The sequence below is a fragment of the Panthera pardus genome, unplaced genomic scaffold (genome assembly GCF_024362965.1).
Source record: "Panthera pardus isolate Hobbes unplaced genomic scaffold, ASM2436296v1 HiC_scaffold_10, whole genome shotgun sequence".
Classification (NCBI taxonomy): Eukaryota; Metazoa; Chordata; class Mammalia; order Carnivora; family Felidae; genus Panthera; species Panthera pardus.
The window spans coordinates 54,701,337-54,718,718 of record NW_026526655.1 but is presented as its reverse complement, the minus strand read 5'-3'; the positions used below and the strand labels follow the sequence as shown (position 1 = coordinate 54,718,718).

The window sequence follows — 17,382 nt, the reverse complement described above, 5'->3', positions numbered from 1 at the left end:
ACTCTGAGTAAACAAACCTTTGATAACTATTTCGGCACTGCAGCTGTCACTGCCAACATCATTCACCGCTTCACAAGAGTAATTGCCACTGTCTTCAACTTTCACATCCGTAATATCAAGCACAGCCTCAGAATTGACAAAAGACATTCGAATAGTGTTACTCTCATTAAGTTCTTTGTTATTTTTAAACCAAGTAACCTGGATCACAGGTGAGCCTTTCAGCTTGCAATGGAGGCGTGCTGATTCACCTGGGAGCATTAAATAAGAGGGATCCACCTTCTTCACAAAGGATGGTGGCTCTACAGGAAGTTAACAAAAAAGAAAAAGGAAAGAGATCTGAAGCATAAACTCCACAAAAGAAAAGTAGACATATTACAACCAAAAGACACAACACACATAAAATATCTTGATGAAAGTTCTGTAAAGGTTATGGTGCACTCAATAGCTCTCCCTGTTTCCATGATTATAAAACACTTTCCCAGGCTCTCAATTAAAAAACAAACAAACAAACAAACAAACAAACACAAAACAAGCAAACTCAACTTACACAAAATACAATTTTATAAAAGAAGACAGTCAAGAGTCGCCTAGACACTCGACGTTCTTAGAAGAAATTTTAAGCAAGCTTTGTTAATGGCAGACAGCTTTAAAAGAACAAAGTGATTTCCAAAGAAGATTGAAAACATAAAATCAAACAATGCCAGGATTTCCCCAAACCAAAACAATTTCTTGGATGAAATTATTTTAATAATAAAATGTAGGGGCTGCATTGTTTGCCAAAGATTTTCTACAGCGGCATCCTTAAAGAGAAGGAAGCGAAAGATGATATTCACGCATTTCTTACCTCTGATAGTCACTGTGGCTGAAGAGGAGCTGCTCCCAGCCTCATTGGAAGCTGTACAGACATAGGTTCCTGAATCTTTTAGTTTGGCCAGAGGGATCTCAAGCGATGCTATTTTATCTTCAAAATAGATCTTATAATCTTTCCCAGGGGGAAGTTTTTGCCCATCTTTGTTCCATGTTACTGTAACTTTTCTGTCTTCGTCTACTTGGCACTCAAGGCGGATCTTCTTATTGATAGCTGATTGCACAGGCTCCAATTCTTTAATGAAACGCGGCTTGTCGATTATGATTAACTCAGCTTGGCAGATGTCAGCTCCAAACTTGTTAGAAGCTTTACAAGAATAAACTCCTCTATCTTGAACTGTAAGATTTGAGAGTTCTAAAATGTGTTTGTTTTCTGCATCTGAAATCTTGCGGTTAGGGGAAGGTGATAGTGCAGCGCCGTCTTTCTGCCAAATGGTTTCAATCACGGGGGTCCCTAACACTGTGCAGAGGAACTTGGCTGTCTTACCCACAAAAGTTGTAATGGACTTAGGTCTGGAGTAAAAGCTTGGTGGATATGCCTCTGCAAAAGAAATTTTTTCAACGTTACATTTTGTCTCCATGGAAGCTCTTGTTGTAACTTAACATTCTAAGAAAGGGAGGAGATGAGTTCTATATTTAGATAGACATGAGACATTGTTTAAGATAGGATAATAAGATGAAAAGATCTGTCCAAGGAAAGGGATGAGTGAGTCCTTTATACAGGAGCGAGACAACACTTTATGTCTCTATTAAAGGAAAGAACAAATGTTGCTTTATCTAGCAGCAACATCAACTTAATACAGTTAAAAGATTTGTCCACTTTAGTAGTTGATTAGTTGTCTGAATTATTTGATAGGTAATTCAGCTGATACTTTAATTCTGTAAATTAGAAGACTGTGTAAGAAGATAAAGAAAATGCACTTGACTCTTCTGAAGAGTAGGGACATTCATTAAGTGATAAGAAGATCAAGTTAGTGTTGTGAAGTCTCTCTAACCTTCATGTCAACCATCAGCAACTCCTTAAATGGCCCAACTTTGAATTCATCCCCTAAATCATTTCAAACTTGTAAAAACATTTACACCAGTAATTTCCCATTTTCATTCTGCACTTTGAAGGAAGCCTTTCCAATTAAGAAAAAAAACTCTTCCTTCTTTTGCTCTTGTTATTTGAAAGTTCAGGTATCAGTCCTGTTACTGAACTGGCCTAATTTGGGAGAAGAGGTTTTCAAAAGTGTCCTTAAGAATACTGCCATTAGTTGGTTGCATGGAGACTCTTTGATCACAAAGTGAAACCAATAGATGGGTTATCAGGGATCTGGGTTTCAGATTTTCTGATATGTAAAAGAGTTGCAGAGGTGAGGAAGCTACAGGGAACCCTGACTTTTCCAAGTCAAAGAGATGTGCTGTTTTTGCCTTTCCCCTTCATGCTTCTGTTGGAAAAGACCTGGGACTGTCCCTCCCAGATATTTAATGCATAGCTTCTCTCAAAAACACAGGTAATTGCTACCTAGACCCTAAGCCATAGGTTTTTGTTTTGTTTTGTTTTGTTTTAATGTTCATTTGTTTATTTTAAGGAAGAGATAGAGAGCAAGCAGGGGAGAGGCAGAGAGAGAGGGAGAGAATCCCAAGCAGCTCCGTGCTGTCAGCACAGAGCCCAACATGGGGCTCGAGTTCATGAACCTTGAGATCATGACCTGAGCCAAAACCAAGAGTCAGATGCTTAACCAACTAAGCCACCCAGGCACTCCTCTAAGCCATAGTTTATAGTCATACTTTCCCTTGGAATGAGAAAGCAAAAGAGAAAGACAGAGACAAAGAAAAGGAAAATGCTATACATTTTCTTTCTTTCTTCTTTAATCTTTCTTTTCTTTCTTTCTTTCTTTCTTTCTTTCTTTCTTTCTTTCTTTTTCTTTCACTAATGAGGGAATTCAAACACTCAATGAGCATTAACTACTCAAAAGTTATGCTGTTGGTCAATTAGGAAACTGAGAACAGAATATTTATATAGTTGCCCTTATTTTTAAATTAATAATAAAGCCTAGGGTGAGAATCCTAGTTTGTAGTCCTGTATTTTTATTAGGATTTAACTTTCATCTTATGATTTGGATTTTTTCAGTTTGTAATTCTGTTCTTAACTGGTTAACTGGTTCCAAAGGATTAAATACATTGGGAATTTATTTTTTAGTGGCACCAAAGTGTCCTGAAATTTTTCATATTAAGTGCCACGCCAGGCCATGAGGAGTTATCCGAGGCATTTCCACAAAGCTAGTCATTTTTTAAAATAGAATGAACAAAACAACACCCTAAACCAAGCTTTCAGGTGCCACTGGTCACTTGATTCCTTGATGTTGTTTTCAAAATAATGTATTTTTATTTTTTCTTTAGTTGCTCTTAGAAATATGACTCTAAATCATGATTTCTTGTCCCCCTATAGACTCTGCAGTACCAAGCCACTGTATTATAACATGTCTATTGGTCTCTCCAGTTGGTAGGACATCCTGCACCTGTATAAAGAACAAAACAGGCAATGGTATGAAATGGGACAAGCACCTCGATGTATGTCATTTACCTGTCACAGTTAGGGTGGCCGTACAGCTGACACTGCCGTACTCGTTGGAAGCTTTGCAGGTGTATTCGCCACAGTCAACAACCTGGGTTCTCAGGATTTCCAGGCTGGAGACGTAATTTGAAGATCGGATAGAACACTTGTCACTTTCATAAATTTCTCGGCCAGCTTTAAACCACTGGAAGCGGACATTGGGGGCAGTGTGGATCTCACAGGTGAATTTGGCCAGGTGGCCCAGAGCTACCTCCAGGGGCTCGATTCTTCTCCTGATCACTGGGGCGGCTGCAAAGGGAAGCAGAGTCCATTAGCATGCCTCCTTAACAGGAACACCAGTTTTCTTCTAACTTCTGTTGCTGTTAATGAAGGAAAACAGTTGAATTTGATGAGATGGATTGCAGCAGTTTAAGACAAGTGACTGGAACGTGAGAACAATCACTGAAGGTAAAAGAAGACAATAAGTAGCTTTTAACATCTTCAATCATTACTCTGCAGTGAATTGTGAAAAAAATGATTAAAAGGTGATGCTATGAGCTTACATGCATAACAACATGATGTACTCTAAATATACCATGCTGGCTAGGTACACTGTGAATAGCATTTCATAATGTGATATACTAAATACAGTGATGAAGTGAAAACAGCATCAAAAAAGAAGTAAAAATACGAAACACAAATGGACAATTAATCATGGTTATTTTGAGTTTAGGGATTAGACTGGCAATTTCAGAGGAGCTAGGTGTTCACTGACAGCTTTTATTGCATATTATTAAAGTATTCTGAAGTAAATATAAACTAAAAAAACCTGTTGGTATTATCAAACATATGAAAATACGTTTTATTTTAAAAATAAATAGCAACATGGAGATGATGATGTACTACCCTGTAAGGCAGTCAGGAAAAAGGAGAAGAATTAATAACCATGATTATGTCTGTGATGTCATTCTTACTCTACACAAATTGCATCCTGGCAGAGGCAGGTAAGTGAAAACTCAGTGATGAAAACTAAAACATTACGATTCAGTGATTGTTAGAGCGCGACCCACTTCATTCTTAAAAATCCAACCTCTTTTGACCACAGTGAGTTTTGCTGAAGTTGCTGTGTGTCCATGTTCATTCAAGGCCTCACAGGTATATGTTCCTTGATGTTCTTCTGTATTTACTTTGTCGATTACTAGCATGTATGTATTTTGATCTTGTAAACACTTGAACTTTTCATCTGAACGCACCAGTTTGCCCTCATAATACCAATTCACCTCTTTGGCATTTGTTATGGATGACGTGAGGTTGACAGGGTCACCTTCCTCCATAGTAGTGTCCACCAAGGGCGTGTGTATGACAGGACCATGTTCTTGGACTAAGCTACCCTCATCTTCCTGTACCTCTTCGATGCCAACCTCCCTGGTACCACTTCCGGGGGACTTTCCTTTTTCCTCTGATTGGTCTGGTGTCTCATCAGGGATAGCAACTGAAGCAACCTCATCAGGGACAGGTGTGGTATCTTCAACTTTGATCTGACTTTCCACATGGAAACAGCTGACCTCTTCCACAGAGACGAGATATTTAGATTCGACTTCGGGTTCTCTGATTGTTTCGACCTTCTGTGAAACTGAAAAAGGACCCATTTCTCCTTGCAAGCCTGTTTTGCCTCCTTTCTGGATTCTGGGATCCTCAGCTGTTAAGATGTTTATTTCCTCACATATAATAGAGCACAAAGCATCCTTAAGTTCCGTTCTCAAGTTAGCCATTTGAGGATCAATGCCTTCAATAGCAATGGTTAATTCTTCCGTTAGCGACTTCACCGAGGTAATAAGGTAGGTGCACATAATGCGTTTGGGCTCTTGGGTGAAGTTTATGGCCTTGATCTCCACCCTTTCAATGTTTCTTAACCATTCAGAGAAAAGACTCAGTTGCTCACTGGCCACTGCTGCTTGCAAAGCCCTGCGGATCTGAGTTTTGAGGTTTAATCGTTCTTCTTCTGGAATTCCAGAAAGCAAACTTTCCTTAGAAAGAGCGTCACTTACCTGCACCTCTTGCACACCATTTATCACCATGGGCTCTTTTTTACACTCACTGGTTTGGTTCAGGGGCGCTGCCAGGTTGTCAGAGTGCTCTTTGAGCAGTACCTGCTTTTCCTCACATGCTAGCGGAAACCTTAGGGACTTGCCTTCCTCAGTCCTGGCTGCAAAATCTTGCACTGCACTTTCCAGTTGATCTGTACTTTCCATCAAAATTTCACCTTCTGAGCATGTGTGTTCTGAAGGGATCTGGGGCTCACAGTTGACCTCAGAGATTGTGATGTCAAGACCCTTGAAACTTTCCATGCTGCCCTCAGCTAAGCTCTGACTCAGGATGAGAGCACTTTGTTCCTCCTGCTTTTGCAGAATCACTCTTTGCTCAGTATCCATTGCAGATACTGTCTTTTCTTTTGGTAAAAGTACTTCCTCAGCCACAGAGGTTGGATATGAATGGACTGGAGCTTCTTCGATTGAAGATTGTGGATAACTCCCTTCAGGTTCAGCTAATAACGTTTTCAGAGGCTCCACTGGTAATGAACTAATTTCCTCTATGGAGAGAGCACTTGGGAAGACTTTTTCAGTATCTGATAGGACCCCCTGTGACTCTTGCTCTTGAGGCACTAGAATATCTTCTTTGGGGAGGGTTTTCTGGGCCTGGACAATCTGCAGCTGTAAACTGGGAGACGGTTCCTTGATAGACTGAACATGAAGAGTCCCATTGATGGAAAGGAGTTCCCTGGTGCTGTCTGCATTAGGCATATTCTGCTCCAACGTGACTGTGGATTGCAGTTGTTCAGCCACTAAAGTAACTTGGCTACTCAGTTCTTTGGTTTTAATCACACGCTCATAAGAAAGCTGCTGGTTTTCTTCTGCAATTAAAGCAGCTTTCAAAACAGTATCCTTCACAAAAGCTGCAATTTCCTGCTCGGAGTCAAATGCCTCAATGGCAGGATCCTTTAACGACATCGGTGGAAAATCTTTAGTAGCCTCTGGCATGGGCTTTGCTTTACTGGGAGCATCAGTCACATCTGGGTCTTCCAGAAGCACGAGAAGCTCTGCAGCACAGGTGGACTCACCCCACCTATTCTCTGCTTTACAGACATAGAGGCCACTATCTTCCCTCTGAGGGTCATTGACAATGAGCGTCCCGGAACCATCAGGATTATGAATGATGGTGTAATAAACACTGGTGTAAAGCTGTTTGTTTTCTTTGAACCACAAGACAGTGGGTGCAGGCTCTCCAAGTACTGTGTACTCAAAGATGGCAGGGAGCCCCTGAGCACAGTGAATTGGTTTGAACTCCTTAACAAAGTAAGGAGGACAGGGACCTTCAAACTTGTCCAGAATTTCTTCCACTGGTTCTGGTTCTGTCTCTTTGTGCCCCTCTCCTTTGGAACTTATTTTTAGATAGGCACTGCATACTGTCTGTCCGTATTCATTACTGGCAATGCATGTATACTCTCCCTCATCCTCAAATTTGGTGAACAGAATGATCAGACTATGATCATTGCCATCGAAAACAAATTTGTAGTCAGCAGAAGGGATTAACATCATTCCATTGAAGAACCACTGAATTTTAGGCTTGGGAATGCCAGTGACAGTAACAGACAGTTTAGCCACATCCCCTATGCTTATTTCAACATTTGACACTTCTTTGATGAAAACTGGAACATGGCCTTCCTTTTGGGAATCAAATTTCGTTGAATGAACTGGAGGTTCAGACAAAAGTTCAAGTGTTTCCTTTCTATTAGATAATTGAAGGCCAGAGCTATTGGTTTGGAATCCTTCTTCCTCAGCAGACAGAAGAAAACTAGAAAACTCTGTATGGGGAAAAATTATTATTATTTTATTATCAGCTTTACTTAACAACAACAAAAATATAGAAGTCAAAGAATTATGTACCAGCTGATGGCCTTCTTCTGCTTTATTCCTGGAATCGCTAGCGTATCTTGAGATTTACCAAAAAGCACATTCCTAATATTTTAACCTTAGCTCATTATATCATATTATATAATTATAGATACTGTACTAATGCAACTTTCAATCCACATCACTTGGGTTAGAGTTTACAAATTTTAAAGCTGTTTTATGAGTTCCTCTTTGTGATATAAGGTTTGAAAACCTGCTGCCTCTATATTTATAATAAAAGAATCCAGGATTATTTAAATCAATTTCTAAAACGATCCAGGATAGTTATTTACATTTAAGAATTTTCTTGAGTTCAGAATGATATCTATCTTCAAATTGAAGACCAATGATTTCCAAAATAAAACATCTATGTTTCAGTTACTGCTTATAAACTGAAGCTACTCTTAAAAATAAGAGGCTACAGAAAATACTTAATTTGAATTTGTAAGAGAACCACCTCTTTCAGTTACTAGAAATTCAGGCCTTCTTTTGCCGTGTAAATGGCCATATTATTTTAACAAAGCTTTTATAACAAGGCTTTTGTTGTCAAGAAAATGGGAGAAGGAGAAATGAAAGAAAACAACTCCAACATTAAAAACTGGATTGTACTTTATTGTGTGAGAAATACCTACACACCATTATGGAACAGAAAAACAAAAAAGTGAACAACGGATATTCTTTAAACAGGATCATGGATGACAGGATGAAGGGCTTAATTTGATAACAAGGAATTCAGCTTTTCATTAAATCTGTTAGGAATGTAGAACAGCTCTGTTGTTAATTGTTTCATTACCTTCCTCCAAAGAAGTATTATTATTTTATTAATTCACTCCCTTTGCATCACATGGAATAGCCAGGCCTTAATTCCTTTCTGTTCTGGTGTGGAAGCATTAGAAGTCACGACTCTAGTGTCTGTTGGCTTTAAATGTACTGGCAAACATTATCTACAGCATGTACACTACATACTTGGTTATTTATTTTTTCAATTAGTAAGCCAGAAAACCATTGACTAATTTCATACACTAATGGTCACCACTTAACTTTACATTTAATTTGTAACGTATAACTCATGTCCACTTTCCCTTCAGTTGAACTCCCAAAATACCTGGAAAGGAATGAGTGTGAATATAGTTAAATTACCCCAATTCACTAATATGTTGAAATATTTTCAGTTGTTTTCCCTTACTTCTAATATGGTGTTTTGACCATAAAAAATACAATAAATAAAATTCAAATGTGCTCAAACATGAAAGGTATAGTTAAAAATACATGTAGTAGTAGCAGCTAATAACTATGTCTAAACTCTAGTATACATAATACAATGAATTCTTTATCCAGCATCAGGGAAATTAATATTTCAGGCATTTAAGTTATATGCCATTGACTCAGAAAAAAATTCTATTTAATTATCTACAACAATAAGTAAGACAAGACTTATTTTTCTTTATTCAGTCATTGTTATTATTCTGAATATCCTCAAGTTCAATGCATTTGAGACTAAAAATTGTAATGAGCAAAATCAAATTCTTCCTGTCAATTTGATAAAATGTTCTTTCCTTTCCTTTCTTTTCCTTTCCTTTCCTTTCCTTCCCTTTCCCTTTCCTTGTCCTTTTCCCTTTCCTTCCTTCTTTCCTGAAACAGGTTTTGAACTGCCCCACCACTGTGCCAGCTATTGTCATGTTTCTCATGACCTGAATTTCTAATTTATTGAAACATCCATTTTGTAACTAGGAGTAGAATAAATCCCTAAGTCCCTAAAGGGATTGATGATGTGATATATTACATTATACCCATACTTATTACCACAGATATCGTGTGCTCACTGGTTGAAACAGAAATTATTGTTGCACAATAGTATATCTGGATGAGTTATGGTGACTCAAAACAGGTAAAACAAATGTTTTTTTGGGGGGGGGATAAGTAGGGGAGGGATATAAAGCCTGAATATATGAATTCTTATGAATATTAAATTTAAATGAAGTGTTAAATTTTTTAGAATTAAAAGCAATATGTTTAATATGATCATGGTACATAAAAGTTGCTCACTGCAGGGACAAATACAGCTGTTAGGTAACAGTGAGTAATTTAGAATTAGACGGAGGAAAGATTCACAACTTCAGTATTATATTCTGTTGTTTTTCTCATCATTTGTTGCAAAACTAAAATTTATCCTAAACTATATTAAGAAAAGTTAACCATTGGAACAACACAGAATCACAGAGTTGAACAATCACCTCTGAGGTCTTTTGGTCCAACTTCTCATTTTCAGTTAAGAAAACTGAATTCTTTAGTATTTATTACATCTTACCATAAGAAGATTCAGGTTCACAGTGATAACATAGACACATTTTTAAGGATTCTGTGAATTTATTAGAATTATAATTTTGAAAACAAATTCACTTTAGGAACATATATACATCTTAAATTTGAATACTTATGAATTTCCAGTTTTAAAAATGAAATTCAGTAAAAATGACAGGAAAGCTGAATATCTTATTTGTATATAATCTGAAATACAAGTTACCATATTGCTCACTACTAAAAATGTCCCCCCTTCTTTTTTCTAATTTTAAAGACTCTGAAATTGGTTTATGGTTTAAAATCTGTGTATAAATGTAATATAGTAGTTCCCGCCCCTGCCCCCACCCCCCTCACTCCAGGCCAATATCGAATGCTGTATTTCACACTTGATGCCATTTTAAAAATTGAGAAAATAGGGTATTCCCAAAAGTGGAAAGATTTTTCTTTGCATATTTTGCAAATGTCTAGATGAACTCCACCCAAAAAAGAAAGCACCATTGGTCCCTGAAAAACCAGCAAGAATTAAAATATTTAAGAAGGGGGACATTAATACTGAAAATATTTGTAAAAGAGCCAAACAAATATATTAAGATCGCAAGGTAAAACAGATTATAGAGTTAGTCATCAACTGGGTGAAGCTGGTTTCTGTTGTTTATTCTAAGTCCAAGTCAGTATGCATGGATTTGGATGCAAAGAGGTTATAATTTCAAAACTGACTTACACTCAGAGCAGAGAGGAAATTTACCTTACCGATTTGTCCGCGTGGTCATGTGACACGGTCTTCCATCTTACGTTTTACTTTACTTAAATAGCTTATCTGCTAAAAGAGAATGCATTCTACTGAAACTCTTTTGTGGAGGAGGAACGAGGGTAAAGCAGCAGTACAAACAGTTAGGTGGCCACAGAGATATTTAATTGCGTTTGATGATTCACAACAGAGTTGACACAGTGATGGTTCCACAGCTTAGATGACAGACTATTTACATGTATTACAAACACAAGATTTCTCCAGAGAGAAACTGTTTTCCCAGGCATTTTCCACGTATTGAATTCAAATCGAGTAGACCTATTTGGAAATTTATTGGATCGATCTAATTTGGGAAATCTGGAGCACTCGAATCGATTCACTACTCACTGAGGCACCGAAACATTGCACAGGAAACTAAGTTAGGGTGAGGGCCGCACAGCTCTCCGCCATTCCTGACTTGTTTGTAGCCACACACCTGTACTCACCTTCATCATCTTTTACTAAGCTTGTTATGAATAGGTTGTGGAACCCTATGCCACTTTCCTCAGCGCTGAACCTTGTACCTTGCACCAATCTCCCATCTTTGTACCAGTAAACCGTGGGTCTTGGAGAGCCACGAACTAAACACTGGAAATAAGCTGCAGTACCTACAGGTGCATAACAGTCAGAAATACCTTTGATAAATCTGGGAGGCCCTTCCACCACCTGAAATTCAAAAAAGCTGTCTGAATATTTGCTCTTTAGGACTAATTCTTCCTTCATACTGCTTAAAGTCACTTTACTTTTCTTTGTCGTCATAGCAAACATTTCAGAATCTCCCATGGTGAGGAATCCCCGGCAGATAGCCTCTCCTACTCGATTGATAGCTCTGCACCTATATGTTGCACTGTCAGACGGACAGACATTTCGAATTTTAAGGGTGTGACTTCCCTTCTCCTCACTGATCACATATTTGATGTTATCTGGCTCAATACACATATATTCTTTATACCATTTAACTTCGGGACTAGGGATGCCTATGACTGAACATTTGAACACAGCGTCTGAATTTTCTGGAATTTTAAAATCACAAATAGGCATTATAAAGCGAGGAGGCATTTCAAATACTTCTAAATCAATTTTTAAATCTTTGTCTTCTTCTTCCCTTGAAGCCATACTTGGATCTGCTAAATTCAAAGGTAGAACATCCAGACTCACAATCATGCTTTTATGATCAGGAGTAAATTCAGGAACTGTGACTATTTTCACTTGCTTCTCAAATTCCTTAACATCCTTTTCACTTAATTCAACTTCCAGGACAATTTCTTGAGGAGAAGGTGTTCTGGACGATGTAGTGTTTTCCAAATCAAACTCCATGACATGCTGATGTGTTACTGGAGGTGGGAGAGCCACTGCTGTTTCTCTTTGGGGTACTATGTCTACACTGGCAAAGCTCTTTGCTTCCCCTATGATGTTTACTGCATGGCACATGTACTCTCCTGCCTCTCCTTTTTGAATGTTAGAAATTTCCAAAGAACACACATTACCCACCCTTTCTATTTTGATTCTTTCATCTGGCTCGAGCAAAGATTTATTTCGATACCATTTCACACCAGGAACTGGAATGCCCTCAACTTCAACAATGAAGCCTAATGTTGTGTTCTCATATATCTTCCTTTTGGTCAGAGGCTCAATAAAAGATGGGGGCATTTCATTGTCTTTTGGTTCAATGGCTTCATTGGGTGTGCCAAATGAATCAGAACGCCATAGTTCATAAGATGAACTTCTCTCTTCTGTAGGTGTATGGAATTGTTCATTTGGTGTACTGTCCTCCCTTTCTGTTTTTGATGAGTATCTTTTAAAGTTTCCAGTGGGGTTTGGTCCTCCAGTAGGAATAGAATATTTTTCAACCGTTTCTCCTCCTAAAGGTGTAGAATATCTCTCTAGTGTCTCTCCTGGGGGTGTAGAATATCTCTCTAATGCCTCTCCTGGGGGTGTGGAATATCTCTCTAGTGTCTCCCCTGGGGGTGTGGAATATCTCTCTAGTGTCTCCCCTGGGGGTGTGGAATATCTCTCTGCTACCTCGCCTTCGGAAGGTGTTGAGTACCTTTCGGCAGCTTCCTCTAAAAGTGTGGTTCTTGCAATAGTCTCACCTCCTGAATTTGTTGAGGATTGTTTAGTTGTATCTGAAGGAGTAAAATATAAATCAGGAGACTTTGGAGTTTCAAAATGTTCAACAGAGGATGGTGGGGTATAAAACTGATCTAACTCAGGGATCTCTTCACTGCTTGTACTTCCCACATCAATCGAAATATCAGATTCAGGAGAAAATGGGCGACCTAATGTTTCCTGTTGTTGGTTGTAATATTCATACACAGTGCTGAAAGTTACTTCTTCAACCTCCATTGATGTGATTGATTCGCTCTGAACATGCTTTGCCTTGCATGTGGTGTCTTTCATTTCAGGAACTTGGTGCTTTCCAGCAGCAAGTAAGTATTGTGTTAGGGAGGTCTCAGAGTCCATTACTTCTGCTGTATGTGCTTCATCCAATTTAGGTAGATTTTCAGAGAAACAAGTTTCTGTCTTTCCTTCTTCAGTAGCGGAGAAACAAGTTTCATTCTGAACTTGAACTTCTTCATAGCATTTTTCTTTTCCAAAGGCATCACTTTTTTCACTAGTTTGTTCATTTGGATTCTGCTGTTCCTCAGTCATCAAGAATGGAAAGCTCAAGGAGACTTTTCTGTGGCATGTGGCTGCCTCATGATCATCACCACCTTCGTGGTCTCCCAAAATTCCAGTGACATATCCCTGTGTCCCTCCACCCTGCTTTTGAAATGGGGCCAACTCTGGTTCCAAAGTATGCTCTTCTTCCACTTCATGAACCTCTAAAAGCTTTTCCTCACTTGCTGCTTTTTTCAAATGTGAAATGAAACTTCTATCTCCATTTTCTAGAGAACTTTTTTTCTCAGAAATATCCATTTCTCCAACATCAGCAGATGAGGTTTGAAGTGGGGTCCATGATTCACTGTGGGTTTCTTCAGAAAATGATTTAAGAGAAATATCAGTATGTGAAATTTCTAAATTGTGTTCCTGTGTATGTTTTTCCAAATAAAAGGTATTTTCATCCAAATGACTTTTCTCCATCACAGTCCTATTTGAAAACCCCTGACTGGAAGAAATTTCTGGATTGGTGAATATGTTATCTTGCACACTTTTAGAGGTATTTTGTGTTTCGGATTGCAATGTTTCAGTGCCAGCAATTTCTTCTTGGTAAGGTGTTTCCTGCTGCCTAGTTTCTTGCCCTTGAAACTCCTTTGCTGGATCTCCTATATGAGAATACATTTGTTTTAGATCAAATACAATGTTCTCAGCACCAGCTATTTCAGAAGCAGGACGTTGGATTTTAAAGTATGCTTCTGGTTGACTGCCATCTAATGCTTGGAATTTTACATTTGCATTTTCTATTTGAGAGTGGAATTGCTTTAAGTCAAATGTAATAGGTACTTCATGTTCAGTCCTTTCAGAAATTGTAGACTGATCTAGAAGTCCTGTTTCTTTTGGTTGTTCCCTCTCTTGTACTTCAAATTCCTTAAGAGTTTGAGAAGAAAGCAGCTTTAAATTCATCACAACGTCAGAGGAATCTGGTTCAGTGTTTGGAGACATTGTCTCTGCCTGACTTAGGTTACTTGATCTTGAGTCTCTTGGCGTCAATGGAAAATCCCTGTCACCAAGCTTCCTTTGAGGAGGATTGACAAATTTCCTGGTAAGTCTTTTTTCTAGAACCCCTTTTTCTACATGTTGTAACTTTTCAAATGCAATGATTCTATGCTTCACTTTTTTTCCTGGGTAATACCTCTCTTCACCCAGGGGTTCTTCATACACAATGACAGATGGATCTTTTGTATCATAACTATCAGAAGTTCTCTCAGAGTAGATATTTGGTAAATAGTCACGTAGGGCATATTCTTGCACATCTTCCCTTTCTGCTTCAAGTTTTCCAAAATCATTTTTTACCTCTTTTCTAATTTTTTTAACTTCACTGATATCCTCGACAAATGGATAAACAGTACCCTCTACTTGGTATCGCTTTGATTTTTCACTTATATGTCCCTCTTTCCCCTCACCCTGATATTGTACGAGTTTGGCTCTGACAGGCTTGTCAATTTTTGTGGCTCTAGAAGCAACCTGCATAAATCTAGGTAGTTTTTCTCTGGAATATGTGCAATGAACCTGGGCTTTCTGGTCTATTTGTTCAGTTGTCTCAAAGCTTTGAAAACATTCCCTTACAGAATGTTCTTTTATATTGGATTGGGGAGTAAAAGGACCAGGTGGGTAATCATAAAAATGCGCCCTTACAGATTCTCCCTGAATTTGTTGATTTTTGGAATATTTTGCATAAATTCCACCAATATTTCCTAATCGACTATATTCCCTGTGAGTGTCAGGTTCCACTGTCAGATCTGAAACACTCTCAGCTGTTCCTGAATTGTTTTCAGCAACACACTTATATTTTCCAGAATCTTGAGAATTGAGGTCATTAATATATAATCTGTGGCTAAAATGAACTTCTTCAAACTGAAACTTGTGGTTCTGCTTTAACATGACTCCATTTTGAAACCATGTTACAACTGGCTTAGGCTCACCAGATAACAAACATTCAAGTATTATGGAACCCCCCTCTCCACATCTGATATGCTTCGGCATTCCCTGTAACATTTTTGGTGGCTCGTTAGTAATATCAGATGAAAATATAAATTTGTGTTTTGGTGACCGAGAAGCTTCATCTTGAGGTCTTGCTTTAGCTCCCAGCTCCTCGGGGTGAAACGGTTCTCTGGACTCTTTATCCTGTTCTGGGGTGGGAGTAGCTGCTGTTATCTGAATTTCTACAGGGAAGGAAAGCAATTCTACATCTGCAGAGGGAAGACGTGGGGGGTTAGCGTGTAACATATGGAGATTTGTTTGGCCCTTTTGTCTCAAAGATGGATGAATGCCTTTTGTTTGGTCAAACACCAATGCCAGCTCCTCTTCCTCATCCGTGTACTCATGAAACACAGGGACTCTATGTGCTTCGACACCGTGTCCTTGTTTTGCTTTCACTTTAAGTGTGCCAGTTGTTTTTACTGTTCCATATTGGTTAAACAGCACACAGGTAACAGAACCTTCGTTTTGAGGAAGAACAGAAGAGAAAGTTAATATTGAATAGTTTTCCGAGGTCTGAGAGATATAGCCTCGGTTCCGGGGGATTGGTATATCATTGCTGTACCACGTCACGATGGGTGGAGGATATCCTTGAAAGTGACACACAAATTTACAACTGTCCCCTTCATAAACTTCTTGAGATTCAATTTCTTGAAGAAATGAAGGTGGGCAACGTTGTGGATGCTTTTGGAAAGGACTTTCATAAAATCGTGCGTTTTCTTCTTCTTGTTCAGGTTTGAATTCATCAACTTTTGTGGAAATAGAGTGCTGTAATTCTCTCAAATCATCCTTTCTTATTCTCACACTATCTCGTTCTTCATTTTCTTCAATATTTATAACTGGACCAACAGATTCACTGGCATGTGGCATAATAACTTGGGGCACCTTTTCAGGAGTCTCATAGATTTCCTCGTTCTTATTTACAACAGTGATATATCTAGATGACTCTCCAATTTCAGTTTTGGTCATAATTTCTTCAAGTGGTTTTCTTGCTCGGGTCTCCTCACTTACTAGAATCTGACCATATAAATGGTCTTTCTGTAGATTTTCTCTTAGAAATGCCTCTTGGCTCATTCTTATTTCAGTCTGGAGAATTTCTTCATCAACAGTAGTTTGAAAGCTTGTGGGAGGTTCTCCAGATGCTACATTTTGATCCATTTGATTAGAAAGGACATGTGGATTTGGGACAATACCCTCGCTTGAAGGATCTACCTTGTCCCTACCTTCGGCTAGATCAGATACAGACCTGCTTTCCATCTCCTCTCTAGAGAGCAGAGTGTCTTTATCGCTAGCTTCACTTCTCAGAGTTCTCGAGCTGATTTCCGATGACATTTCTGAAAGAGATAATTTCTTTTTCTCCGTTAAGATTTTTCTAGCCTCCCGTAAACGTTGCAACTTCGTTTTGGTCTCCTCGTCCAGGAAGCTTTCACCTACATTAAGCCATTCCCTTAGGTCAGGTTTACTTTCTAAATATTCTTCATCACACAGAAAGTCAGTTTTCTTGCCCGGACTTACTGTCTTAAAGTGTATAGTTCGCATCAATCCCATTTGTTCTACATCTTGTTTTTTGTTAAAGGGAGAGCCTGTAAACCTCAGGCCTACCTTTATCCTGTCTTCTCTCCTTTCAGCTAAAGCCTCCATATTCTCATGTGTCTGTTCTGCCCTTTTCAGAAATTCTAAACATTTCTCATCTTGCCCTTTTTGCATAACAAGCAATGATGCCGTTGATTCAGCGGACCCTTCACTATTAACTGCCAATAATCTATAACTTCCAGAATCTCTGTGCTGGACACTTTTAACCTCTAAGCTGGAAGAGTGATGATGTAAATCACTCTCAGTTTTTATAACCCGTCGAAGACCTGTTGGGATAGGTCGGTTGTTATGAAACCAAGTCATTTCTGGAGTTGGCCAGGCAATTAATTTACACATGAAAACAACGGGTTCGCCCTCTAAAACATATTGAAATGTAAGTTTTTGGGTAAAAGAAGGCTTGAAATACTCGGGCCAGGAGCTTGTAGATGATATTCTACTTGCATATCGTTTAGCAGCCATGGAGCTGTGGTCGAAGTCTTCAGAATCTGAAAAGGCGTCGCGTGCATCTCTTTCTGAATGTTCAGATTCTCCCTCAGAGGACGATTCTGAAAGAAAAATTAAATTATAAAGCATTTTACTATTTTCCATAGTATTTGAAAAAGTTGAAAATAAATGAAATTGCAAAATAGGAAATAAAATAAAATGCATGCTACAGATTCTCACAAATCCATAAAAAAAATTCACTCACCATATTTGTTCGAATAAAC

At 38.5% G+C, this 17,382-nt stretch overlaps 1 protein-coding gene across 2 annotated transcripts in view; it reads right to left on the bottom strand.

Moving 5' to 3' along the window:
* Positions 1-17,382, bottom strand: part of TTN (titin) — a 277,219-nt gene that overhangs the window by 204,605 nt on the left and 55,232 nt on the right. The window contains exons 46-49 of one of the 2 annotated variants that reach the window (XM_053907301.1): positions 4,497-7,268; positions 3,437-3,715; positions 845-1,408; positions 18-299 (exon numbers count right to left, since the gene is read on the bottom strand). In XM_053907301.1, coding sequence (XP_053763276.1) covers positions 18-299; positions 845-1,408; positions 3,437-3,715; positions 4,497-7,268 — 3,897 coding nt within the window. Of the gene's footprint in view, positions 1-17; positions 300-844; positions 1,409-3,436; positions 3,716-4,496; positions 7,269-10,548; positions 17,221-17,382 lie in introns of those variants that run through there. The other variant, XM_053907295.1, reaches the window with a different exon arrangement.